The following is a 27,496-nucleotide window of genomic DNA, read 5'->3' on the forward strand; positions in this document are numbered from 1 at the left end:
ATATCTGTCCCTTTCAAGAGCATTTAAAGCACCACCGTTCTGGCCAACACAAGCTTATTATCAGTCAGGTGGGCATAGTGGTTAAGGGGCTGGTCTAGAAACCAGGAGACTGTGAGTTCTAGTCCTGCTTTAGGCATATAAGTCAGCTTGGTGACTATGGGCCAATCATCAGGAGACTGATTTCTAGTCCCACCTTAGGCGTGAAAGTCAGTTTGAAGACTGTGGGCCAATCACCAGGTGACGTGAGTTCTAGTTCCGCCTTAGGTGTGTAAGTCAGCTTGGTGATTTTGGGCCAATCACCAGGAGATAGTGAGTTCTAGTCCTGCCTTAGGCATGTAAGTCAGCTTGGTGACTTAGTTTAGGCCAATCATCAGGAGACAGTGAGTTCTTGTCCCACCTTAGGCGTGAAAGTCAGCTTGGTGACTTTGGGCCAATCATCAGGAGACTGAGAGTTCTAGTCCCACCTTAGGCGTGAAAGTCAGTTTGATGACTTTCTGATTCTCTCTCTTCCCCTTATTCTTTCTCTTTTCTTTCTCTTTCTATCGCTCTTCCTCTTCCTTTCTCTCCCACTTTTTGTTTCTCTTTCTCTTCTTTCTGTTTGTTTCTTTTTCTCTTTTTCTTTCTTTCTCTTCCACTCTTTCTTTCTGTTTATCTCTCTCTCTTCCTTCCTCTCCCACTTTCTTTCTCTTCTTTCTGTTTTTTCTCTTTCTCTCTTTCTATTCCTTTCTATTTCTTTTTTTCTCTCTCTTCCCCTTATTCACTTTTCTCTTTTTCTCTCCCACTTTTTGTTTGTTTCTATTTCTGTTTCTCTTTCTCTCTCTCTTCCTCTTCCTTTCTCTCCCACTTTTTGTTTCTTTTTCTTCTTTGTTTCTTTTTCTTTCTTTCTGTTTCTGTTTATCTCTCTCTTCCTCTTCCTTCCTCTCCCACTTTCTTTATTCTTTGTTTTTTCTCTCTCTTTCTCTCCTTCTATTCCTCTCTTTCTGTTTGTCTCTTTCTCTTCCTCTCTCTTTCTGTTTCCCTTCCTCTTTCTTTCCCTTATTCTTCCTCTTTCTCTCTCTCTCTCTTCCTCTTCTCTCTTCTCTTTGTCTTCCTCCTAGTTTACAAAGCTGCCCGCTGGCGAAGAAGAGGAAACTTCAGTACGTAGAAGCAGAACATCTGGGTGCCAAGAGAAAATCTCATCCCTTGAAGCTCAGCCTTGACGAAGACTATAATGTCGACAGTGATGCGAGCGAAGAGGCCGAAGCCAAGCTGGACTCTGTGACAGACGATTCAGAAGGGACCCTGGAGGAGGAGGAGGACGACGAGGAGGAGGAGGACGACGACGAAGGAGAAGCCCTCGCACAAAAGGAGGGGTCCAGCAGCCCTCCCCCGGAAGAAGGTGTGGGGTTGTTTCTGATAATGCCAACAATGTACAGGTGGACTTATGACCAGAATTGGGACGAGAATTTCCATTGATTAGTAAGGTGGTCGTTAAGTGAGTCATGGGACCAGAATTTCCATTGCTAAGGGAAGCAGTGGTTAAGTGACCTGTGCCTCATTTTTTGACCTTAACAACAGTTATTAAATGAATCGTTGCAGTTGTAAAAGTGACTCTATCAGAGCGTGCACAGTCTTATTGCACTGAGATAACCCAGGAGTAAACACACTAAACAGTTGTTTGTATTAAAGGGTGGTTTATCTTACACTATCTACAATAGCATACACCAGGAGCAATATACGTACACGTACTAATACAGCAAGATCCAACAAACCACAATTATAGCAGGAAACGGAAGAGAGAGAATGCATCAGCGGAGTCTTCCCTTTATACAAAGGCTCTTAAAGAGACGCAGACCCTGCTGAGTCATTTCCATCATTACATCTTACATAAGCTGGTTAGCTGTTAAATCAATACCTTGACAAAATCGCCCAGTTATTAAGCAAAGCCCACTTCCCCTATTGATATGGCTTGTCAGAAGCTGGTCAAGAAGGTTTCAAATGGGGAATCGCATGACTCCAGGACAGTGGACGTTCATAAAAACGTGCTGGTGGCCAAGCGCCTGAATTTTGATCCCATGACTGTGGGGAATGCTGCAACGGTCATGAGGAGTGTGAGGACCAGTCATAAGCCACTTTTTTCAGTGTCATTCTAACCTCAAATGGTCACTAAACGAAGGGTTGTTGAGTTCAAGCAGCAAAGGTTGGGGACCATTGCTCTGAAGAATATATCCATAAGTTGTTCACTCAGAAAATTAAGAAAGGAGCTACATTTTGAGGGGTCCTTAGTGCCCTCGGAGCTGGGCTGTTTTCTTGCAGACATTTCATGAACCAACTACGTAACATCATCAGTGCTAGTAAGGAATGGGCTTTGCTTTCAATTTATATTCTAGCAGATTGTGCCATCGCTGTTGGCGGGAGTGGTCTTGGAGGTTCTTTAGCTGAGCTCCTAGACCACTCCCACCAACACTGATAGGGCAAGCTACTAGAATATAAAACAAGAGCAAGCCCTACTCCCTTCTAGCCCTGATGATGTTACCTAGCTGGATCATGAAACGTCTGCAAGAAAACCACCAACCTCAGGGTGCACTTAGGACACTCCAGTATCTCCCTCGACTTGCAGTGCAAAAGCCTCAGACACCCCATAACAAAGTAGAGACATTTCCCCACCACCACCACCAGTTGGCTACCACAATTTTGAAGGAATTCTCTTTCCAATCCAGGCCAAAGAACAGAAGGAACTCTCTTGTCTGAACGGAAAGTGTCAGAAAGTGAAGGCGAAGTCTCCAGCAGCGGGGGAAACACCATGCATCTGCTCTGTGAAGGAGCAACGGAAGAAGAAGAGGAGGAGGAGGAGGAGGAAGAGGAGGAGGAGGAAGAAGAAGAAGAAGCAGTGGAGGAGGAATGTGAGAAGGAGATCGTCATCCACCCAGAAGATGCAGAAGAAGTCATTGAGGTCACCAGTGAGCGTAGCAGTGATTTGTACCTGGAACATCAGGAGGATGAGGGGAGTTGTGAGGACTCATGCAAACTGCAAAAGGAGGAAGAGGAGGAGGAAGAGGAGGATGACGAAGAAGAAGAAGAAGACCATGAAGCAGAAGAGGAGGAGGAGGAGGAAGAAGAAGAAGAAGAATACGAAGAGGAGGAAGAAGAAGAGGAAGGGGAAGCGATGGCCGAGGTAATCTGTCCAGAAGCTCCTCACATTTCTCAGGATAGCCCCCAAGCCCACTGTGAAAGACCGACGGTCAACCCCAAGCCGGAATATTCTGTCATTGTGGAGGTGAGGTCAGACGACGAAAAGGACGACGATTCCCACTCCCAAAAGTCCACGGTGACCGATGAATCCGAGATGTATGACATGATGACGCGGGGAAATCTGGGCCTGTTGGAGCAGGCCATCGCCCTGAAAGCTGAACAGGTCAAGGTGGTGAGGGAGCCCGGCCAGCAGGTGACCAGAGAGCACGCGAAACGTTTCCAAGTGGAGGAAAAGCAGAACAAGACCTTGGACTCCATCAGGAAGAACTATTACAGCAAAGGTAAGGAGAGGTGGCTCGGCACAAGGCCTCAGGGGTTAAAGACGCTGAGGTTGTCAGCACAACAAGATAGGGTGAGCTCTGGTTCTTGCCTCAGCTCCTGTGCACCTAGCAGTGCTAGAAAGCGTGCAAATGTCTATGGAGATTGTCAGTCATCCAGGTCATCGTTGTACCAAAGATGCTTTTTCAGGAGGCAACTGGACTTTCTTGTTTTTCTTTGAAGACATTTTGCTTCTCATCCAAGAAGCTTCTTCAGCTCTGACTCGCCATCTATTTCAAAACTGAACGGCCCTCTCTCAACAGAGGGGGAGGGAGATGACACCATCTATCTCGAGTCTACACCTTCCTTTCAGCAGTTCCAAGAAGTCTCCACACCCATTTGCACCACTCAGGTGACCCTGAGGACACAGATCCAGGTGGCCTCAACAACTCTCTAAAACAGTGGCTCTCAACCTGTGGGTTGGGACCCCATTTGGGGTCGAACAACCATTTCACGGGGGTCGCCAAACAAGGCTGTCCGCCATTTTTCCCCCCTTTTCTTTGGCCATGCCCCTGGCACCCGGTGATGTATAAGTGGTTGGGGGTCACCACAACATGGGGAACTATATTATGGGGCCGCGGCATTAGAAAGATTGAGAACCACTGCTCTAAAAGGATGCAAATGACCGGCTGTCTGCAAGGAGTATAAATCCTTCCATTCCTCACCATCCAGTCAGAGCTGAAGAAGCTTCTTGGATGGGAAGCGAAACATCTTCAAAGGAAAACAAGGAAGTCCAGTTGCCTCGTGAAGGAAATCACGCGATCCCGTCATAGATATGAAACCAGTTGCGAAACATCTGAATTTTGATCATGTGATCCTGGGGACGCTGCTACAGTTGTAAATGTGAAAACTGGTCCTAAGTCGCTTTTTTGGGTCCTGTTGTAACTTCGAAGGGCCACTAAATGAACTGTTGTAAATTGAGGGCTAACTGTAACCTCCCAGTGTGGCAGTTACCTTTGGCAAAAGCTGGTTTTAAGAAAGGAGTGGACCGTGAACATAGCTCTAAAGACAGATGTCGGGTTCAACACCGGGCTTCCGATAAGGAGTAAGTCTCCAGAGGGAGCTTCTTACTTATTCTACAGGTAGTCCTTGACTTATGGCCCCAATGGAGCCGAAAATTTATGTTGCTAAGCGAAACATTGGTTAAGTGAGTTTTGCCCTGTCTTACGACTTTTCTTGCCACCGTTGTTAAATGAATCGTTGCAGTTGTTAAGTTAGTGACATAGTTGTTAAGTGAAACTGGCTTCCCCCTTGAATTTGCTCGTCAGAAGGTCGCAAAAGGGGATCTCAAGACACCCCCCCCAGACATTGCAACCGTCACAAAAAGGAACTAATCGCCAGGTGTCTGAATTTTGAGTACTCGACCCTGGGGACGCTGCAACGGCCATGCAAAAAACGGTCCTAAGTCACTTTTTTCACTGCTGTGGCAACCTTGGAACGGTCACTAAATGATGTGTTGTAAGTCAAGGACTGCCTGAACCTGGTTTCCCAGAGTAGCTTTGCTGATCCCTGTCGGAGACGGAACCTGGAATTAAACAGACATTTGAGTTAATAAACCGCGGCAACTTCTGCCGTTTTGATGACTGCAGGGTTGCAGTTCAGTCGGATGAACTGGGCGCGTTTATAGAGCTTTGAAGGGACGTTTCACTTCCACGCTGCCGGGTGCAGAGCTGCTTTGAGCACAAAAGGGAAGGAAATGCTCCTTGAAGAAAAGAGGAAACGGCTTGGGTGGCTTCACTTTGCACGACTTCTTGGGAGATGTTTGAGAAGCGGGAAAGGCTTCGGGAAGAGGAGGAAGCCATGATGAAAAGTCTCCCATCCAGGCCATTTGTATCCTCGCTGACATCTTGATGAGGCAAATAAGGTGATTTCCACCCCGCTGTGTGTCCTGCTGAGGCAAAACATTGTTCCCTTGGGAAGGCTAGCAGGTGATCAGAATGTTGATCTGATCTGTATAGGAACACTTTCTTTCTTTCTTTCTTTCTTTCTTTCTTTCTTTCTTTCTTTCTTTCTTTCTTTCTTTCTTTCTTTCCTTTCTCTTCCTTCCTTCCTTCCTTCCTTTCTCTCTTTCTTTCTTCCTTCCTTTCTCTCTCTCTTTCTTTCTTTCACTCTCTTTCTTTCTCTTCCTTCCTTTCCTTTCTTTCTCTCTTCTTTTCTTCCTTCCTTCCTTTCTTTCTTCCTTCCTTCTTCCTTCCTTCCTTCCTTTCTTTATTTTTCTTTCTCTCTTTTCCTTCCTTCCTTCCTTTCTCTCTCTCTTTCTTTCTTTCTCACTCTCTCTCTATTTCTTTCTTTCTCTTCCTTCCTTTCTTTCTTCCTTCCTTCCTTCCTTTCTTTATTTTTCTTTCTCTCTCTTCCTTCCTTCCTTTCTCTCTCTCTCTCTCTTTCTCCCTCTCCCTCTCTTTCTTTCTCACTCTCTCTCTATTACTTTCTTTCTCTTCCTTCCTTTCCTTTCTTTCTCTTTCTTTCTTTTTTCTTTTTTCTTTCTCTTCCTTCCTTCCTTTCTTCCTTTCCTCTCTCTCTCTCTCTCTCCCCCTTCCTTCCTTCCTTCCTTCATTTATATCCCACTTTTATTATTTTTACAAATAACTCAAGGCAGGCAAACATATCCAACACACCTTCCTCCTCCCCACAACTATAAGCCTGTGAGGTGGGTTGGATTGACAGAGAGGGACTGGCCCAAAGTCACCTAGCTGGCTACGGCGGGACTAGAGCTCACTGCCTCCTGGTGAAGGGCCTAAACTAGTCACCAAGCCACCTTCATGCCTAAGGTGGGACTAGAACTCTTCTTCCTGTAATATTCTCCTTTTGTCTACATTAAACAAATATAATTCTTAATATTTTCAATACAAACCAAGTTGAATATAAACATTTTTAGTATTTATGCATATAATAATAACATCAACATATAACATGTTTTGTAATCAGCTTATTTCCGTTGTATTTATAAAAATCATCTTATTAAATCGTTATAGGTCCTGTTTTCAAGATTCTTATTGAAGCCCAGTTTCCCCTCACCAACCAAATTTTATTGTAAGCTCGTTTGTGCACCGTCTTCATTCGTTTTCTAGATTCTTCAAGACCCGAAAAGCGTGAAATCAAATGTCCTACTCCAGGCTGTGATGGCACTGGCCACGTCACAGGACTCTATCCCCACCATCGTAGTTTGTCTGGTTGCCCGCACAAAGACAGGATCCCTCCTGAGAGTAAGTGCATCTTAAAATTCACTACATTGCTGTATCAGTTAGGACAGTGGTAGGCAACCTTGGCGCTTTTATGACTCCTGGACTTCAACTCCCAGAATTCCTGAGCCAGCCACGCTGAGGGAAAAGGGAGAGGTTTCCAAGCTGAGCCATGCTGGCTCAGGAATTCTGGGAGTTGAAGTCCACAAGTCATGAGGGGGCCATAGTTTCGCCATGCTGACTCAGGAATTTTGGGAGTTGAAGTCCACGAGTCATGAAGGGGCCATAGTTCCCCCATGCTGGCTCAGGAATTCTGGGAGTTGAAGTCCACAAATCATAAAAGAGCCAAGGTTGCCTACCCCTGAGTTAGGACAATTCTTATAAAACAGCTGATGTACGATCATTCATGTAGTGGCCAAGTACTTTTGCCACAGTTGTTAAGCGAATCACTGCAGTCCTTAACTGAATGACACGTCGTTAAGTGGATCTACTTCCCCTATTGACTTTACTTGTTGAAAGCCAGTTGGGAAGGCCACAAAAAGAGATCACATCACCCTGGGACACTGCAAATGTTATAAGTAACATATTTCCCTGAAAATAAGACGGGGTCTTATATTAATCTTTGCTCCAAAATATGCATTAGGGCTTATTTTCTAGTTAGGGCTTATATTTGGGGAAATATGGTATTAAATGCATCCGTGTGGTTGACAATCTTAACGGGTTTATTTTTGGGATAGGGCTTATATTACGAGCATCCTGAAAAATCACGCTAGGGCTTATTTTCCCGGTTAAGTCTTATTTTCGGGAAAACATTGTACATGCCGATTGTCAAGCATCTGAATTCTGGTCATGTGACTGTGGGGACTGCCACAATGGTCATAAGCGCAAGGACCAGCTGTGAGTCACTTTTTCCAGTGTAAGCGGAGGAGCCCTTGTAATTTTCTTTTCTTTCCTCAAAGAAGACTGTGAAATTAAAATATGTACCGGCAGTCCTCAATGTATGCCACAGGTGAGCGCAAAATTTCTGTTGCTCAGCAAGGCAATGAATTTTGCCCCATTTTATGACCTTTTGGGCCACAAATGTTAAGGGAATCAGTGTAGTTGCTAAGTTAGTAACGGGAATCTGGCTTCCCCATTGACTTTGCTCATCAGAAGTTTGCAAAAGATGATCACATGACCCCCGGGAGATGCCAACTGTCATAATCCATCACATGCCAGTTGCCAAGCATCCAAATTTTGATCATGTGACCATGAGGATGCGGCAATGGTCATAAAGTATGAAAAATATAAGTCACTTTTTTCAGTGCTAGTGTAATTTCGAATGGTCACTAAATTAATGGTTGTAAGTAGAGGATTACCTACACTAGTTGGATATAATGTGAGTCTAGGCCAGGGGCAGGCAACCCTTGGCTCTTTTATGACTCATGGACTTCAACTCCCAGAATTCCTGAGCCAGCATGGCTCAGCTTGGAAACTTCTCCCTTTCTCCTCAGCATGGCTAGCTCAGGAATTCTGGGAGTTGAAGTCCACAAAAGAGCCAAGGTTGCCTATCCCTGCCCTATATCGGGGTCCTCAACCTTGGCTCTTTTATGACTTGTGGACTTCAACTCCCAGAATTCCTGAGCTAGCATGGCTCAGCTTGGAAACCTCCCTTTTCCCTTCCTCATGAAGCAGGAGGAAAACAGAGACTGATTACGGAGCTCAGATGAAGAATCCTCTAGCAAAAACATCTGTGGTATCCTAATATATTTATTTTATTTATTATTTTAATTTATTACAGCTCCGCTGGGATAAATCAGCAACTTTATCTGCATTGGTGGCCATATAATGCAGTAAAAAAGAAAGAAAAGAAAAAAGAAAAGTAATTTTGTTCTTTTTTCTCAGCATGTTTGGAGAAAAAATTGAATAGGCCAGTGCTGAGCGGTTTTAAATTTTAATAAGACAATGTGATGCAGGAGAGTTTCATTTATTTTTTCCCCAAAGGGGAAATATTTGCTATTTCTGACTCTAGAATAATTTCTTTTATAATCCTCTCTCAAGAAAGAAGGTGTGAGCTTATGAAAAATAACAATAAAAAAACCCAATCTTGTCTTATCAGTTCATTTCAAAGGCTGAAGACCGCCCCCCCCCAAAAAAATAAACCCCTAAGAGAAAGGAACATTGATCATTTATTTCCTCCTGGGTAAATGAAAAACAAAAATAAGTGCAAGTGCTGTTCTTCTGAAAGATATTTTTCTTTACTTTCAAGGTTATCTTCATAAAAGGCAATGAGGTTAAAATATATATGTTTGTTTTAAAGAATTAGAGGTTTGAGAAATATACATGGAAACCCAATCCCTTAAAACAAAGAACATATCTGACTTCACTGCAGGAAGCAGACTGGATGACCTGTTAGTCTGCCTGTCTATCATCTTATTTAGCTATGTCTCTCATCTATCTCATCTATATAATCTATCTATCTATCTATCTATCTATCTATCTATCTATCTATCTATCTATCCATCCATCCATCTATCTATCCATCTATCTATCTATCCTTTTTATCATCTATCTCATCTATCTGTCTGTCTATCTATCCTCACCTATCTACGTCTCTTATCTATCTCATCTATCTATCTATCTATCTATCTATCTATCTATATCTATCTATCTATCTATCTATCTATCTCTGTCTGTCTATCTATCTATCTATCTATCTATCTATCTATCTATCTATCTATCTCTATCATCTCTTCTATGTCTCTATCTCATCTATCTTTTTAACATCTATACCTGTCTGCCTATCTATCATCTCATCTATCTATGTCTCTCATATCTTATCTATCCTTTTATCATCTATCATCTACCTCATCTATCTGTCTATTTGTTGGTCTATCTGACTATCTATCTACCATCTCATCTATCTATGTCTCTCATCTATCTCATCTATCTTTCTATCTATCTCTCTATCTATATCTATCTATCTATCTATCTATCTATCATCTCATCCATTTATGTCTCTCATCTATCTCATCTATCTGTCTGTCTGTCTATCATCTCACCTATCTATGTCTCTTATCTATCTCATCTATCTATATCTATCTATCTATATCTATCTGTCTGTCTGTCTGTCTGTCTATCTACCTCTATCATCTCTTCTATGTATCTCATCTATCTTTTTAACATCTATATCTGTCTGCCTATATCATCTATCTATGTCTCTCATATCTTATCTATCCTTTTATCATCTATCATCTACCTCATCTATCTGTCTATTTGTTGGTCTATCTGACTATCTATCTACTATCTCATCTATCTATGTCTCTCATCTATCTATCTATCTATCTATCTATCTATCTGTCTGTCTATCTATCTGTCTATCTATCTATCATCTCATCCATTTATGTCTCTCATCTATCTCATCTATCTTTTTATCAACTAGTCTAAAGAAAAGAAGAAATAGGGGGGGACATGATAGCAGTATTCCAGTATTTGAGGGGCTGCCACAAAGAAGAGGTGGTCAAATTATTCTCCAAGGCACCAGAGGGCAGGACAAGAAGCAACAATTGGAAACTGATCAAAGAGAGAAGCAACCTGAAATTAAGGCAAAACTTCCTGATAGTGAGGACAGTTAACCAGTGAAACAACCTGCCTCCACAAATTGTGGGTGCTCCATCACTGGAGATTTTTAAGAAGAGGCTAGACAGCCACTTGTCTGAGATGGTATAGGTTCTCCTGCTTGAGGAGAGGACTGGACTAGAAGACCTCCAAGGTCCCTTCTAGCTCTATTCTATTCTATCTATCTATCAAAAAAAGTCAAGGAAACAATCAGTCCACTAAAGAGAGAAGATGGCAAGGAAGCAACCGGCAGCAGAGTGAAAGCAGAGTTGTTTAACTTGTTCTTTGCATCAGTCTTTGCGCAAAAAGAAACTGTAGCCCAACCTACCAAAAATATAACTGTAAAAGAATCGGGGAACTATCAGAGGACTGGAAAAGAGCTGATGTGATCCCATCTTCAAAAATGGGGAAAAAACCAGACCCAGGAAACTATAGACCAATCAGCCTAACACTGGGAAGATGTTGGAAAATATAATCAAAAAACAGATCTGTGAACATCTAGAAACAAATAAAATCGTAACTAGTAGCCAGAATGGGTTTGTTAGACAGCTATATGTCTGAAATGCTTGAGCAGAGGGGTGGGACTAGAAGACCTCCAAGGTCCCTTCCAAGTCTGTTTCTTCTCCTTTTATTATTATTATTGCTTTCTCACTTTTCTCCTTATTTCCTTTTTAATTCTCAAGTTCTGGCCAGGCACGAGAATGTATTAAAGTGCCCAACACCTGGATGCACCGGACAGGGCCATGTAAATAGCAACCGTAATACTCACCGAAGGTAGGTGATTTTTCCACTGTATCCTAGATATTTGAAATAATAATGGGTCAGGAAGCCGTTTGTTTAGCAAATACGGTTAGCTGATTGGGACAGCAATTGAACTGGAAGAGAGAGAATTTAGAAAAGGGCTGGAAACAGAGAGCAGCATCAGAAACTGTCTTGCATTTTTCTCTCATCCACTTTGCATTCATTTGCACACACACAAAAAAAGAATTTTCTCAGGAAATGAGGAAAAAACACTTTTTAGGAAGGCCTCATAAATCAGGGCTTTTCAACCTTTTCACCCATTGTACCACTTTTAGGATATGGCAATATCCGAGTACTACTAGTCGCCTAGCAAGGTGTCAAAAACTTGATGACCAAAAAGAAAAAAGTGATAAAGTACAGGTAGTCCTCGACTTACAACAGTTCACTTAGTGACTGTTCGAAGTTACAATGGCACTGAAAAAAGTGCCCCCCAAGCCACAGCCAAGCAAGACACCTGCTTGCCCACCCGGCAGCGCTCTTCCTCCTGTCCGAGGTTTTCATTGTTGTGAGCATTTCTGTTGAGGATTGGCAGTGGGGGTGGGGTGGGAGGGGGTGTTTGGTTTTTATTCCCCCCATCTGCTGGGTGGTTGCAGCAGGTTTTGGTCACTTCACATGACCCTGGGACATTGTGACCATCATAAATATGAATCAGTTGCCAAGTATCTGAATGTAAATCACAAGACCCTGGAGATGCTGCAACATTCCAGCTGATCGGCGCTTCTTCTGGGCTCAGCAGAAGCACCAGGATCAGTGCTGCTTTCCAGCTGATTGGTGCTTCTTCAGGGCTCAGCAGAAGCACCAGGATCAGCGCAGAGCTCCAGCTGGAGCCTGGCGCTGATCCTAGCGTTCCACTGATCCTGACAGCTCCGAAGAAGCGCCAATCAGTTGGAAAGCGGCACTGATCCTGGCGCTTCCACTGAGTCCTGACAGCCCTGCAGCTCCAGCCATCTCTCGCTCAGACTTGTGCGGTGCTGCCACCGGTTCAGCTCATTCCCCTCCCCCGCTACCACTTTTCTAGGATGGTTGCATACCACCTGCAAGGTGCCAATGTACCACAAGTGGTACCTGTACCACTGGTTCAATGGTGGCTCAGGAATTCTGGGAGTTGAAGTCCACAGGTCGCAAAGGGGCCATAGTTGCGCACTTCGTCCCAATAGCTGGCTCAGGAATTCTGGGAGTTGAAGTCCACAGGTCGCAAAGGGGCCATAGTTGCCCACTTCCTCCCAATGGCTGGCTCAGGAATTCTGGGAGATGAAGTCCACAGGTTGTAAAGGGGTCAAAGTTGCCCACTTCCACCCAACTGACTTTGCCTGTCAGAATTCAGTTGGGAAGGTCACAAATGATGATCACATGACTCTGGGATGCTGCAACTGTTGTAAATACATGCTAGCCCAAATTTTGATCATGTGACCAGGGGGATGCTGCAAAAGTACAAGGTCCGGTTACTTTTTGCAGTGCCGTTGTAACTTCCAATGGTCACTAAACAAATGGATGTAAGTCAAGGACTACCTGTACTCCTATAGTACAGGGTAATGCTTGACTTATGTCACAATTAGCGTCAAGTTTCTGCTGCTAAGTGAGATATTTGTTAAGTGAATTTTATCCCATTTTACCACAGTAAATTACTGTGGCTGTTAAGTCATTAACACGGTTGTAAAGTGAATCTGGCTTCCCCAATTGACTTTGCTTGTCCAAAAGGTCGCAAAAGGGGATCATGTGACCCCCAGGACACTGCATCCGTCATAAGTATGAGTCAGTTGCCAAGCGTCTGAATTGTGAATATGTTACTATGGGGATGCTGCAACGGCCATAACTGTGAAAATTGGTCGTAAGTCATATTTTTCAGTGACGCTATAACTTCGAACAGTCACTAAATGAACTGTTGTAAATTGAGGACTACCCTGAACTGCTTTTTTAGAAGCAGGGATTATGTCACCACTAAGAAAGTACCTGGGGAATTGTCAAAAAAAATGTCAACATTGTCCTTTCTTTGAGGCAATTAAATTTTCTGCCCGATTTATGTGCTCAACAGTATAAGCATTCTATGCTGGGTTAATTCTTGACTAGGATTGGTTCCCCCCCCCCCAATATATCTTGAAGGATTTACAATGTTGTTGACATTCTTGTGTGAGCCTTTTTTGCTTTGCAGAATATTTTGAAATCTCCAGGGCGCTGAACATCTTCTTATAACGGTTCTATTTTATTTTATTGTGTTTATTTTATTTAATCCCTGCATTCCTCTTCCCTATTATTTTTTTTTCTGCTTCTTCCTTGCTTTCTTCCAATAGCTTATCTGGCTGTCCCATTGCAGCTGCTGAAAAATTAGCCAAAACTCACGAGAAGCAACAGCCTCCCTCCGGCGACCCTTCAAAAAATCACTCGAATTCAGATCGGATCCTCAGGTAAATGGAGCTAACCTCTGTTTCTCCTTTTCCTCTCAAAAAGCCAGTTACAGTTTAGGGAATGTGTGCCCAACCTTGGCCGTTTTAAGACCATTACATAGTCGTTAAGTGAATAAGCTTCCCCCATTGCAGGGGAGGGCAACTATGGCCCCTTTGCGACCTGTGGACTTCAACTCCCAAAATTCCTGAGCCAGCCATTGGAGGAAGTGGGAACTATGGCCCCTTTGCGACCTGTGGACTTCAACTCCCAGAATTCCTGAGCCAGCCATTGGGAGGAAGTGAGCAACTATGGCCCCTTTGCGACCTGTGGACTTCAACTCCCAAAATTCCTGAGCCAGCCATTGGAGGAAGTGGGAACTATGGCCCCTTTGCGACCTGTGGACTTCAACTCCCAGAATTCCTCAGCCACCATTGAACTCTCGGGAATTCTGGGAGTTGAAGTCCACAGGTCGTAAAGGGGTCAAAGCTGCCCACTTCCACCCAATTGACTTTGCTTGTCAGAACTCAGTTGGGAAGGTCGCAAATGATCACATGACTCCGGGATGCTGCAAGAGCGTGCCTGGCTGAGGAATTCTGGGAGTTGAAGTCCACAAGTCATACAAGGGCCAAGTTTGAAGACCCCTGCTCTAGTCTAACAAAGAGAAGGATTATGAGTGACATGATAGAAGTCTTCCAGTACTTGAGAGGCTACCCCAAAGAAGAGGGAGTCAAGCTATTCTCCAAAGCACCTGAAGGCAGGACAAGAAGCAACGGATGGAAACTCATCAAGGAGAGAAGCAACCTAGAACTAAGGAGAAACTTCCTAACAGTGAGAACAATTGATCCGTGGTGCTGATCACTGGATCAGTGGTGCTGATCACTGGAAGCATTTAAGAAGAGACTAGACAGTCATTTGTCCAGAATGGTATAGAGCAGAGGTCACCAGCCTTTCTCAGTTGGTGAACCGGAAGAAAAGGGAGGGGGAAGCATTTAATACACACGCATGCTCGTGATGCAAAGTGGGCGGGGCTAGCCCTTGCGTGATACTTGCTAGCGCCATCCCATTCTTGCGCAGCAGAGTGCCCCGTTTCTGCGCAGTGTGGCGGCACCTGTTTTTGCAGCTGATGGCGTGGCGGCATCCCGTTTTAGCGCCCTGAGGCGCAGTGTCGACCCATTTTTGCACCCAGTGGCACAGCGGCATCCCTTTTTCGCACCTTGCAGTGCAGTAGTGGCCCGTTTTCAGCCTCGCGACACGGTGGCATCCTGTTTTGCACTTCAAGGCGCCGGGGTGGTCTGTTTTTGTGCCCTGTGGTGCAGCGTCCTATTTTCACACCCTGTGACCACTTGCTAGCACAAGTGCCTGTCCTTCAGGCCGATGGCCAGCAGGCTATTGTCCACTACTGGCCAGCAAGCTATGGTCCACTACTGGGCTGTGGACCACAGGTTGAGGCCCCCTCATATAGGGTCTCCTGCTTGAGCAGAGAATTGGACTAGTCCAGGAGTAGGCAACCTTGACTCTTTTATGACTCGTGGACTCGTGGACTTCAGATGAAGTCCATGGGTCATAAAAGAGCTGAGGTTGCCTACCCCTGGACTAGTCACTAGAAGACTTCCAAGTTCCCTCCCAGCTGTATTATTCTGTTATCTTCTGTTATCTGAATATGTTAAAGCTGGAATCATATTTTTAAAAAGTTCAATAACAGAGCATTAACTTTCAGGGTTGAGGGAAATAAAAACTGAAGTCTGAAGTCCAGGAACCAGTAAGTGAATTGAGCAAGTATTCTTGCTAAAAACAGGTTGCCTAGAAGTGGAACTTCCAACTTGGTCACTTGATCAAATCAAAAGTGCAGAGCCAAAAATAAATCAGAACAAATCAAATCAAAGTGTCTCAAAACAGATAAAGTCCTGAAATCCAATAATGCCTGAGCTGTTTGTGAATTGGTGTAAACCAGGGGTAGGCAACCTTGGCTCTTTTATGACTTGTGGACTTCAACTCCCAGAATTCCTAAGCCAGCATGGCTCAGCTTGGAAACCTCTCCCTTTCCCCTCAGCATAGCTGGCTCAGGAATTCTGGGAGTTGAAGTCCACGAGTCATAAAAGAGCCAAGGTTGCCTACCCCTGATGTAAACCCTTTCATTCTATTGAATTAAGCCTGTAGTATAGGATTTTACTATCGCTCTCTAAAGACGCTATACGTTTTCTATCAGATATGAAAATTGGTAACACTTAGAATCGTCAATTGCTTCCTAAAAGCATATTTATAATATCTCTTCCATTTTGCTATCTACCTTTCCCTTTTATACTTCATACTATGTGTTTATAAATGGATTCTATTCCAGAATAAAAAAAAGAATTTGAACACAAACAGTATATATAGCCTCAATTCCTAATTTGCTCAGAAAATAATTCCAAATAATTCTTTCTTCATATTATAATCTATGATCATAATAAAATACTGTGATTGGATTGGATTGGATCCTTCCTATGTTTGTCTTTAATAGATGGACACGAGGGATCCTTGGTGCTCTCTGAGTTTGGCTGTTTTCTTTCAGACGCTTCATTACCAAACCAGCTAACATCATCAGTGCTAGATGAGATTTGCTCTCTGTTTATATATATAAGGCCCTTCTAGCACTGATGATGCTACCTAGTTTGGTAATGAAGTGTCTGAAAGAAAGCAACCAAGTTCAGAGAGCACCAAGGACCCCACAATCCTCCTCCTCCACCACCACCACCTCCTCCCCCTCCTCCTCCTCCTCTCCATAAACCTCACTCCCTTCTAGCCCTGCTGATGTTACATAGTTGGGTAATGAAGCATCCACAAGAAAATATCCAAGTCAGAGAACACCAAAGACCCCCACAGTCCTCTTCCTCCTGTTCCTCCTCCCCCTTTTCCTCCTCCTCTTCTCCACAAACCTCACTCCCTTCTAGCACTGATGACATTGCCTAGTTGGGTAATGAAACGTCTGCAGGAAAACCACCAAGCCCAGAGAGCACCAAAGAACCCTCATTTCAACCCTGAGCTACAAATATTCTCCTCTGTCAGAAAGATGACTATTTCCTTAAAGCAGTGGTGGGGAACCTATGGCACGGGTGCCAGAGGCGGCACTCAGAGCCCTCTCTGTGGGCACGGGCACCGTCGCCCCAGTCCTAGGCCTTCAGCTGGGTTTTATAAAACCTTTTCACTTTAGGCCTCCATTGCCGTGTGCAAAAAAAAAAAAGGTTCAATCAATCAATCAATTTCAACTTCTCATGAAAAAAAAAGATCTTACAAAGTTGGAATTGATTGATTGAACTTTTTAGTCCCACCCAGTCTGTCGTTACCACCACAGCCATGCCCACCCAATGGGCCACGCCCACCCAATGGGCCACACCCACCCAAAGGGCCACATCCACCCAAAGGGCCACAACCACCCAAAGGGCCACATCCACCCAAAGGGCTACGCCCACCCAATGGGCCATGCCCACCCAATGGGCCACACCCAGCCAATGGACCATGCCCACCCAATAGGCCACACCCAGCCAATGGGCCACACCCACCCAAAGGGCCACATCCACCCAAAGGGCCACAACCACCCAAAGGGCCACATCCACCCAAAGGGCTACGCCCACCCAATGGGCCACGCCCACCCAATGGGCCACACCCAGCCAATGGACCATGCCCACCCAATAGGCCACACCCAGCCAATGGGCCACACCCACCCAAAGGGCCACATCCACCCAAAGGGCCACAACCACCCAAAGGGCCACATCCACCCAAAGGGCTACGCCCACCCAATGGGCCACACCCAGCCAATGGACCACGCCCACCCAATGGGCCACACCCAGCCAATGGGCCACACCCACCCAGTACCCGGCGATGCGTAAGTGGGTTTTGGGTTGCAGTTTGGGCACTTGGTCTCTAAAAGGTTCGCCGTCACTGTTGACCCTTTTAGCCAAGTTGTTCCTCATCAGTGTTCACGCAGAGCCATGAAGGTCTTACCAAAGTTCCCTCCTTTCCTTTCTCTCTTCTTCAGGCCTATGTGTTTTGTGAAGCAACTCGAGGTGCCTCAGTATGGAAATTACAGGCCCAACATGGTTCCTTCCACGCCAAGGGCCAACTTGGCCAAGGAGCTGGAGAAGTACTCCAAAGTCACCTTCGATTATGCAAGTTTTGACGCTCAGGTTTTTGGCAAACGCATGCTTGCCCCAAAGATTCAGTCTAGCGAAACCTCACCTAAAGCCTTTAAATGTAAGTTGGGTCTGGTCATGGACGGCCATGGGGAGAATGGATTTGTGTGTGGGGGGGTTGGTTATTTATTTGTGGTCCGGCCAATTAGACCAATATAGACCAGCCGACTTTCTTGTCTAAGATGGGACTAGAATTCACAGTCCCCTAGTGATTGGCCCAAAGTCACCCAGCCGACTTTCATGCCGAAGGTGGGACTGGAACTCACCGTCTCCTGGGGATTGGCCCAAAGTCACCCAGTCGTCTTTCTTGTCTAAGGCGGGACTAGAACTCACAGTCCCCTAGTGATTGGCCCAAAGTCACCCAGCCGACTTTCTTGTCTAAGGCGGGACTAGAACTCACAGTCCCCTAGTGATTGGCCCAAAGTCAACTAGCCGACTTTCTCGTCTAAGGTGGGACTAGAATTCACAGTCCCCTAGTGATTGGCCCAAAGTCAACCAGCCGACTTTCTCGTCTAAGGTGGGACTAGAATTCACAATCCCCTGGTGATTGGCCCAAACTTAGTCACCCAGCCAGCTTTCATCCCTAAGGTGGGACTAAAACTCAGTCCCCTGGTGATCAGCCCAGTCACCCAGCTGACTTTCATGACTAAAGCAGGATTAGAACTCATAGTTTCCCATTTTCTAGCCTGGTGCCTTAACTCCTAAACCAAACCGGGTCCTTGCCGTCAGAGTATTAGAAGAAGGAGCTTTTACATGCTGTGTTGAATTCCTGCAGGAAAGACAAGGGAGCAAGAAATAAATAAATGACTGAAGCCCAACACCATCCACACCTTTCTGCCTCTCTTGCTCCCCTTTCACAGGCAAACCTTTTCCAAAGGTTTCCACTTCCCCCAGCCACAGCCCTTCCAGCAATTACGTGAAGAACGCTTCGTCTTCGTCCACAGGCTTCGACTACTCTCACGACGCCGAAGCCGCCCACATGGCTGCCACCGCCATTTTGAACCTCTCCACCCGCTGCTGGGAAATGCCTGAAAACCTCAGCACCAAGCAGCAAGATCACTCCGGCAAGGTGAGCAGGCGAGAGGGAGCAGCCCCGTGGATGGATTACAGGTAGTCCTGGACTTACCATAGTTTGTTTAGTGACCGTTCCAAGCTACAACGGCAGTGAACGAAGCGACTTAACGACCGCTTTTCACACAATCATCATAGCGATCTAGACTAGAATAAAATAGAATAGAATAAACAGATAATAGACTAGAATGGAATAGAATAGAATAGAATAGAATAGAATAGAATAGAATAGAATAGAATAGAAAAAACAGAATAGAATAGAAAAAACAGAATAGAATAGAATAGAATAGAATAGAATAGAATAGAATAGAATAGAATAGAATAGAATAGAATAAGCAGTGAATAGAATAGAATAGAATAAGCAGAGAATAGTAGAATAGAATAGAATAGAATAGAATAGAATAGAATAGAATAGAATAGAATAGAATAGAATAGAATAGAATGGAATGGAATAGAATATGGAATGGAATGGAATGGAATGGAATGGAATAGAATAGAATAGAATAGAATAGAATAGAATAGAATAGAATAGAACAGAATAGAAGAGTTGGAAGGGACTTTGGAGGTCTTCTAGTCCAACCCCCTGCTCAGGCAGGAAACCCTATACCATTTCAGGCAAATGACTGTCCAATCTCTTCTTTAAAAACTTCCAGTGTTGGAGCACGGACAACTTCTGGAGGCAGGTTGTTCCACTGGTTATTTATTCTAACTGTCAGGAAATGTCTTCTTAATTCTCAGGAAATTTCACTGTCCCGTGGGGGTCATCTGATCACTTTTTGTGACCGTCTGACAAGCAAACCCACTGGGATTCACTTAACAACTGTGTTACTAACCTAACAACTGAGGCTTACTTAACCGTGGCAAGAAAAGTTGTAAAGCGAGGCAAAATTCACTTAACAAAGGTCCCACTTAGCGACAGAAATTCTGGGCTCAGTTGTGGTCATAAGTCGAGGACTACCTGTATTTATTTATTTGCTTGTTTGTTTGTTTGTTTAATTTGTATGCCACCCATCTCACTGATACAGCAACTCTGGGCAGCTGGCCATGTAAAAATGTAAGCTGTAAATCATAATAAGGGTCTTAGCCCGGTGTGCGCTTTGCTAAATAGGATACAAGCCAGACGGTTAGATTAATATCTTTTGATGTATGCATAAGTGATCTTTACAACGCATAAGTTGTTTATTTATTTATTTATTTATTTATGAGACTTATATACTGCTTAAGTGCAAGCACTCTCTAAGCGGTGTACACCAGTAAGCAATATATATATATATTTACATTGCCCCAACAATCTGGGTCCTCATTTTACCTGAGTCAACCTTGAGCCGGTGAGATTTGAACCGCTGACCTGCTGAAAACAGTCAGCTAAAGTGGCCTGCAGTACTGAACTCTAACTGCTGCGCCACCTCGGCTCTTGTTGTTGTATGGTAGCCCCTAGGCAGTATGCGATGCCCACTTGCAGATCTCAGAAGCTACGATCTACTGCAGATATGTCAAACACAAGGCCCGGGGGCCGGATTCGGCCCACGAAGTGGTTTCATGTGGCCCGTGAAGCCATCCTGGAAACAGTGAGGGAACGGCCCCCACTGCCTTGGCCCTAGCCCAGGCCAGCCAGGAGCCAAGGTACAATTTTGTGGTGGCCATCTATGCTGAAACGCATTCAGTCTTAGCTCCATAAGCCCCCCACCCCTGTATGGCCTGAGAGGAACACTGAGGCTCCTCCAATGGACCATGCCTTGGCACTTGCCCTGGTCCCACCCCCTTCTGCCAGAGACCCTCAGATCTGTCCCACTCCTGCCCAGGCACCCATAGGCACGCTTGACGCAAACGATGTAGAGCTGGCCACACCCACCCAGTAAGCCACACTCACTCCATTCACGTCCACCCAGTAAGCCGCACCCACCCTGGCGACACCCACCCGGCCCCCTGAGGGTAACCACAATGCTAATGCAGCCCTCAATGAAATTGAGTTTGACACCCCTGTTCTACTGCTTCCAAAGTGTTTTTGATGCATGGCAGGGTGTGCCCAGTCTTCAGTCTTGTACCTTGTTTCTTCCTTTCTCTCCCCATCATGTTGTGCACTGCCTAGTTTGGTAGCTGAAATATCTGCAAGAAAACAACCAAACTCAGAGAGCACCAAGGACGCCACAGATATTCTGCTCTAAGACAGTTAGGTCCACCTCACCAGGATGGTCTCGAGAGTTGCAGGATTGAAAGAAGAAATTATAAATGTGTTGTCAAAACTTTCCCCCTTTCAGTCCATGGACATTGAAGTGGATGAAAACGGGACTCTGGACTTAAGCATGAACAAGCATCGCAAACGTGAAAGCATCTTCCCCAGCAGCAGCAGCTGCAGCAGTAGCCCCAGCATCAAATACCCCGACGTGTCCCAACGCCAAAACTGCACCAGTGCCACCAGCAGCACCATGACCTCGCCCCAGTCCAGCCACACCTCTCGCCAGGATGAGTGGGACGGGCCCATTGACTACACCAAACCAAACCGACAACGAGAAGAGGAACTGGAGGAGGTAAAGAGGAGGAGTTGCAAGGCTCCTCTGACATTGCTTTGTTTCTTAGGGTGGGGAGAAGACTCAGGAGACCCTGGACCCTGAGTGGGCTGTGGGGATGGGAGACAGGAGGAAGAGAGGGATGGGCAGCTGAGTAAGCATCTCAAAAGGGACACTCCCTAGTTTTTTGGACTGTAAAGGCGAGGGCGGGGGAAGACATATTTTGAGACTAGCAAGGTTGTGGTCAGCCCTTTGATGTAGGATCCAATCTGGGTCGGTCACCGGGACCAAAAGTTTCGTCTTCCGAGCTCTGATTCATGCTGGAGCCCATCTTCGGGAAACTTCTCACTAGCTAGAGAGAAGTTCCCTTAAGATGGGCTCCAACACAAATCCAAAAGCTTGGAAGACGAAACCTCTGGTCCCGGTGACCAACCCAGATTGGATCCTACACAGTGGTGGAATTCAAATGCCTGAACAACAACTGGTTCTCTTATTCGATGCAGGCCTGGGCCCCTGAGGCCTAGAACAGACTTCCTGAAGTGACATCCATGCATTTCCGATGGGCCATTCTAGGCCTAGGAGGCCTCCGAGGCCTAGAACGGACTTCCGGAAGTGGCATCCATGCACTTCTGGTAGGCTGTTCTAGGCCTGGGAGGCCTCCTCCATGCCTCCTAGACTGGACTTCCAGAAGTGGCATCCACACACTTCTGGTGGGCCATTCTAGGCCTGGGAGGCCTCCTCCATGCCTCCTAGACTGGACTTCCAGAAGTGGCATCCACACACTTCTGGTGTGCCATTCTAGGCCTGGGAGGCCTCCTCCATGCCTCCTAGACTGGACTTCCAGAAGAGGCATCCACACACTTCTGGTGGGCCATTCTAGGCCTGGGAGGCCTCCTCCATGCCTCCTAGACTGGACTTCCAGAAGTGGCATCCACACACTTCTGGTGTGCCATTCTAGGCCTGGGAGGCCTCCTCCATGCCTCCTAGACTGGACTTCCAGAAGTGGCATCCACACACTTCTGGTGGGCCATTCTAGGCCTGGGAGGCCTCCTCCAGGCCTCCGAGGCCTAGACTAGACTTCTGGAAGCCAGCCAGTTCTTTGAGTACAGCAAAATTTAGCTACCTGTTCTACCAAATCGGTGCAAACCAACTGAATCCCACCACCGATCCTACAACATTATCCTGGGACACGTAAATTCGCCTTCGTTCGTCAGCCATTTGAGTTGATCCAGACAAGAAGCACCAACCATGATTACAGATAATCCTCAGAAAGGGGTCTATCCCCTGTGATCAGCTGACACAGATTACCTAAGCACAGAATCCGAGTTAAGCACAGATGTATATAATTAATTACATCCCACCTTTATTATTTTTAACCAATAACTCAAGGCAGAGAGCATGTCTAATACTCCTTCTTCCTGCTATTTTCCTCACAACAACAACCCTGTGAGATGGCTTAGACTGAGATAGGTAACCAAACTAATGGTTGTTAAGTTGAGGACTATCTGTATAGAAAGCCAGGTGTTGACTCAGTTCCAGATGACTTAATGGGCATGTTGAGGTTCTTTGCTATCTTCTGGGATATTTTTCTTCCCGATTTTGCTTGGGATTTCCTTGCAAAATTTCATTCTGCTTAACTTTCTCAAGATTAGCCAAGTGCTCATCTGCTGGGACTTATGCCAATTGTGCCAGTACCGCAATCTAAAGACACAACATACACGCTAATATAGGGCAAATTATTTGACCTTTGCATCATGTTCACTTGTATCCTGAAAATGCAAGCAGTTTTTCAGAGAATGGGGCTTTTCTGCCCATTGGAAGAAAAGGTCATTTAACATTTATACGCAATAATGTACAACAATACAGCGGAGACCTTTGTATTAAGCATTACACTCCAGATGGAAACCTTTCTTTAATATCAGAAAATAATTGAGGGTGCGTCACAACTGTCGATCAATACCACACTTAGCCGTACATTCCAACGTACAATGTTGCCTCTATTAACGTTTTAGAAATTATATTTAACATTGATATAAATTGTTATCTTTGAAGGTTTAAATTGTCTTGGTGCCCGCAATTTATATTGCACCCCGTTGATGTGTGCATTTCTTAATGTCTTGTTTGCGTCTTTTAATAAAATAATTGAGGGGTGGGGGGAGAGAGGAGGAAAGATTATTTGCTTGGCATATTTCAGTATTAACTGAATTGTGCTTGCAAGACACGTAGGCACTTATGTTGAAGGATGTTATGTCCGGGCAGAGGAAACATATGTTATGAGTCTTAACAGGTAGACCCGGCAGAAAACACCACCCGATAAAGTAATTCTTGTTGTTAGTTGCAAAGTCGTGTCTGACCCATCACGACCTTGGAGGTCATCTAGTCCAACCCCCTGCTCAGGCAGGAAACCCTATACCATTTCAGACAAATGGCTGTCCAGCCTCTTCTTAAAAACTTCCAGTGTTGGAGCATTCACCGCTTCTGGAGGCAGGTTGTTCCACTGGTTAATTGTTCTAACTGTCAGGAAGTTTCTCCTTAGTTCTAGGTTGCTTCTCTCCTTGATTAGTTTCCACCCGTTGCTTCTTGTCCTGCCTTCAGGTGCTTTGGAAAATAGCTTAATTCCCTCTTCTTTATGGCAGCCCCTGAGATATTGGAACACTGCTATCATGTCCCCCCTTGTCCTTCTCTTCGTTAAACTAAACATACCCAATTCTAGCAAAGGTTCCTTATATGTTTTAGCCTCCAGTCCCCTACATCTTTGTTGCTCTTCTCTGTACTCTTTCTAGAGCAGTGGTTCTCAACCTGTGGGTCGGGACCCCATTTGGGGTCGAACGACCATTTCACGGGGGTCGCCAAACAAGGCTGTCTGCCATTTCCCCCCCCCCCTTTTCTTTGGCCACGTCCCTGGCACCCGGTGATGTATAAGTGGTTGGGGGTCACCACAACATGGGGAACTGCATTATGGGGTCGCGGCATTAGAAAGATTGAGAACCACTGTTCTAGAATCTCAACATCTTTTTTACATCGTGGTGACCAAAACTAGATGCGGTATTCCAAGTGTGGCCTTACCAAGGCATTGAAGAGTGGTATTAATACTTCACGTGATCTTGATTCTATCCCTCTGTTAATGCAGCCTAGCACTGTGTTGGCCTTTTTGGCAGCTGCAGCACACGGCTGGCTCATATTTAGGTGATTGTCTACTAGGACTCTGAGGTCCCTCTCACAGTTACTACTATTGAGCATGGTGCCACCTATGCTGTACTTGTGCATTTGGTTTTTCTTGCCTAAATGTAGAACCTTGCTTTTTTCACCATTGAATTTCATTTTGTTAGTTAGTGCCGAGTGTTCAAGTCTGTCCAGATCCTTCTGTATCTTAAGCCTGTCTTCTGGAGTGTTGGCTATTCCTGCCAGCTTGGTGTCGCCTGCAAATTTGATGAGTTCCCCATCTATCCCTTCATCCAAATCGTTGATGAAGATGTTGAAGAGTACTGGGCCCAGAACATAGCCCTGGGGCACCCCACTACACACTTCCCTCCATATAGATGCAGTTCCATTGAGGACCACTCGCTGAGTATGGCCGGTCAGCCAGCTACGGATCCATCTGGTGGTGATTCTGTCTACCCCACATTTTTCTATCTTATCAAGTAGTAGGTTGTGATCTACTTTATCAAATGCCTTACTGAAGTCCAAGTAAATTATGTCCACAGCATTCCTCTGATCCACTAATTTTGTCACTTGGTGACAAAATTAGCTTTCATACCCTAAGGCAGAACTAGAACTCATCCTCTCCTGGTGATTGACCTAAAGCCACCTTGGTGACTTTCATGCAGAAGGTGGGACTAGAACACACAGTCTCCTGGTGATTGGCCCAACGTCACCCAATCAGCTTTTATGCCTAAGACAGGATTAGAATTCATGGTTTCCTAGTGATCGGCCCAAAATCACCCAGCTGGCTTTCATGCCCAAGGTGGGACTAGAACTCACCATCTCCTGGTGATTGGTCCAAAGTCATCTGCCTAAGGCAGGATTAGAACTCATGGTCTCCTGGTGATTGGCCCAAAGTTACCCAGCTGGCTTTCATGCCCAAGGTGGGATTAGAACCCGCCATCTCCTGGTGATTGGTCCAAAGTCAGCTGCATAAGGCAGGATTAGAACTCACAGTCTCCTGGTGATTGGCTCAAAGTCACCCAGCTGGCTGTTGTCTGGTTCCTAAGCCAGCCCCAAACTGGCTCTTACCAGACCCCTCTTGATTTCTCACCACCATAGACTACTATAACTTTCCTCCCATAAAATTAACAGACTTCAGGAGCTTGATCCTCACCATGGATCTACAGCATGCTCTGATGTTCAAGATAAATCAGTGCCTTTATAAGCCAGAATCTACTCTACTGACATTTCTCTTTGGCTTCCATGTTTTAATCCATGTTTTAACTCGTGAACCCCAGTCAGGAATTCTCTGGAGTTTTGCCCCAAGGGGCTGTGGAGTAGTTCTGCCAAGCTAACTCTTCTTCTTCTTCTTCTTCTTCTTCTTCTTCTTCTTCTTCTTCTTCTTCTTCTTCTTCTCCTCCTCCTCCTCCTCCTCCTCCTTCTTCTCCTTTTCCTCCTTCTCCTCCTCCTTCTTCTCCTCCTCCTCTTCCATCTTCTTCTTCTCCTTCTCCTCCTCCTCCACCTTCTTCTTCTTCTCCTTCTCCTCCTCCTCCACCTTCTCCTTCTTCTTCTTCTTCTCCTTCTCCTCCTCCACCTTCTCCTTCTTCTTCTTCTCCTTCTCCTCCTCCACCTTCTTCTTCTTCTTCTCCTTCTCCTCCTCCTCCTTCTTCTCCTCCTCCTCCTCCTCCTCCTCCTCCTCCTCCTTCTTCTCCTTTTCCTCCTTCTCCTCCTTCTTCTTCTCCTCCTCCTCTTCCATCTTCTTCTTCTTCTTCTCCTCCTCCTCCTCCACCTTCTTCTTCTTCTTCTTCTCCTTCTCCTTCTCCTCCTCCACCTTCTCCTTCTTCTTCTTCTTCTCCTTCTCCTCCTCCACCTTCTCCTTCTTCTTCTCCTTCTCCTTCTCCTCCTCCACCTTCTTCTTCTTCTTCTTCTTCTTCTTCTTCTTCTTCTTCTTCTTCTTCTTCTTCTTCTTCTTCTTCTTCTTCTTCTTCTTCTTCTGCCATATCCGTTATCAGACGTTGGCGATCATGTTGACGGTCCTGTTTTTATCAGCAGCCGCACGAAAAAGTGCTGCTGAGTTTTGTCCAAACCAGTCCCTTAGATTTTGAAGCCACAATGTTCTTCTTCTGCCTGGACCTCGTTTGCCTTCAATCTTTCCCTGGAGGGTTAAATGGAGTGTGCCGTATTTTCGCATTACGTGTCCAAAATGTTCTAACTTTCGTTTTTTAATTGTTTTGATGATTTCCCTTGGCTTTCCCAGGCAGCTTATCACCTCCTCATTTCTGATCTTGTCAACCCAGCTTATGCATAAAAGCCACCTGTAAAAGCTACCTCTACTCCCTCCAGAATATTTTCTGGGTTTGCTTTTTTTTTTTTTGCAGTCAGAGCCCGCTGCCCGTTCATTCGCCTCCTCGGAAGCCGACGAACAAGAAGTTCCGGAAGAAAACTTTGAAGAAAGAAAATACCCGGGAGAAATCACCTTAACCAACTTCAAGCTTAAGTTCCTTTCCAAGGAAATCAAGAAAGAGTTACTCACGTGAGTCTGCCAGCTTGGCTAAGCAGTCATGACCTAAAACAGGGCTTTTCAACCTTTTAACCCATTGTACCACTTTTAGGATACGGCAACATCCGAGTACCACTGGTCGCCTAGCAAGGTGTCAAAAACTTGATGACCAAAAAAAAAAAAAAAAAAGGAAAAAAGTGATAAAGTACAGGTAGTCCTCAACTTACAACAGTTCGCTTAGTGACTGCTCGAAGTTACAATGGCACTGAAAAAAGTGCCCCCCAAGCCACAGCAGAGCAAGACACCTGCCTGCCCACCCGGCGGTGCTCTTCCTCCTGTCTGAGGTTTTTATTGTTGTGAGCATTTCTGTTGAGGATTGGCAGCGGGGGTGGGGTGGGGGGTGTTTGGTTTTTATTCCCCCCCCGTCTGCTGGGTGGTTGCAGCAGGTTTTGGTCACTTCACATGACCCTGGGACACCCTGAGCGTCATAAATATGAATCAGTTGCCAAGCATCTGAATGTAAATCACAAGATCCTGGAGATGCTGCAACATTCCAGCTGATCGGCGCTTCTTCTGGGCTCAGCAGAAGCACCAGGA

General features: G+C 45.4%; 1 protein-coding gene across 6 annotated transcripts in view; it reads left to right on the forward strand.

Moving 5' to 3' along the window:
• Window positions 1-27,496, forward strand: part of MYT1 (myelin transcription factor 1) — a 145,783-nt gene that overhangs the window by 66,123 nt on the left and 52,164 nt on the right. For 5 of the 6 annotated variants that reach the window (XM_039348584.1, XM_039348665.1, XM_039348746.1 and 2 more), the window contains 9 exons: window positions 1,098-1,378; window positions 2,700-3,512; window positions 6,618-6,752; window positions 11,009-11,099; window positions 13,415-13,528; window positions 17,524-17,738; window positions 18,538-18,746; window positions 21,007-21,276; window positions 26,778-26,932. In XM_039348584.1, the coding sequence (XP_039204518.1) occupies window positions 1,098-1,378; window positions 2,700-3,512; window positions 6,618-6,752; window positions 11,009-11,099; window positions 13,415-13,528; window positions 17,524-17,738; window positions 18,538-18,746; window positions 21,007-21,276; window positions 26,778-26,932 (2,283 nt within the window). The remainder of the gene's footprint in view (window positions 1-1,097; window positions 1,379-2,699; window positions 3,513-6,617; window positions 6,753-11,008; window positions 11,100-13,414; window positions 13,529-17,523; window positions 17,739-18,537; window positions 18,747-21,006; window positions 21,277-26,777; window positions 26,933-27,496) is intronic. The other variant, XM_039348826.1, reaches the window with a different exon arrangement.

The sequence above is a fragment of the Crotalus tigris genome, unplaced genomic scaffold (assembly GCF_016545835.1).
Source record: "Crotalus tigris isolate CLP2741 ecotype Arizona unplaced genomic scaffold, ASM1654583v1 scf7180000017536.10889498, whole genome shotgun sequence".
NCBI classification, from domain to species: Eukaryota; Metazoa; Chordata; class Lepidosauria; order Squamata; family Viperidae; genus Crotalus; species Crotalus tigris.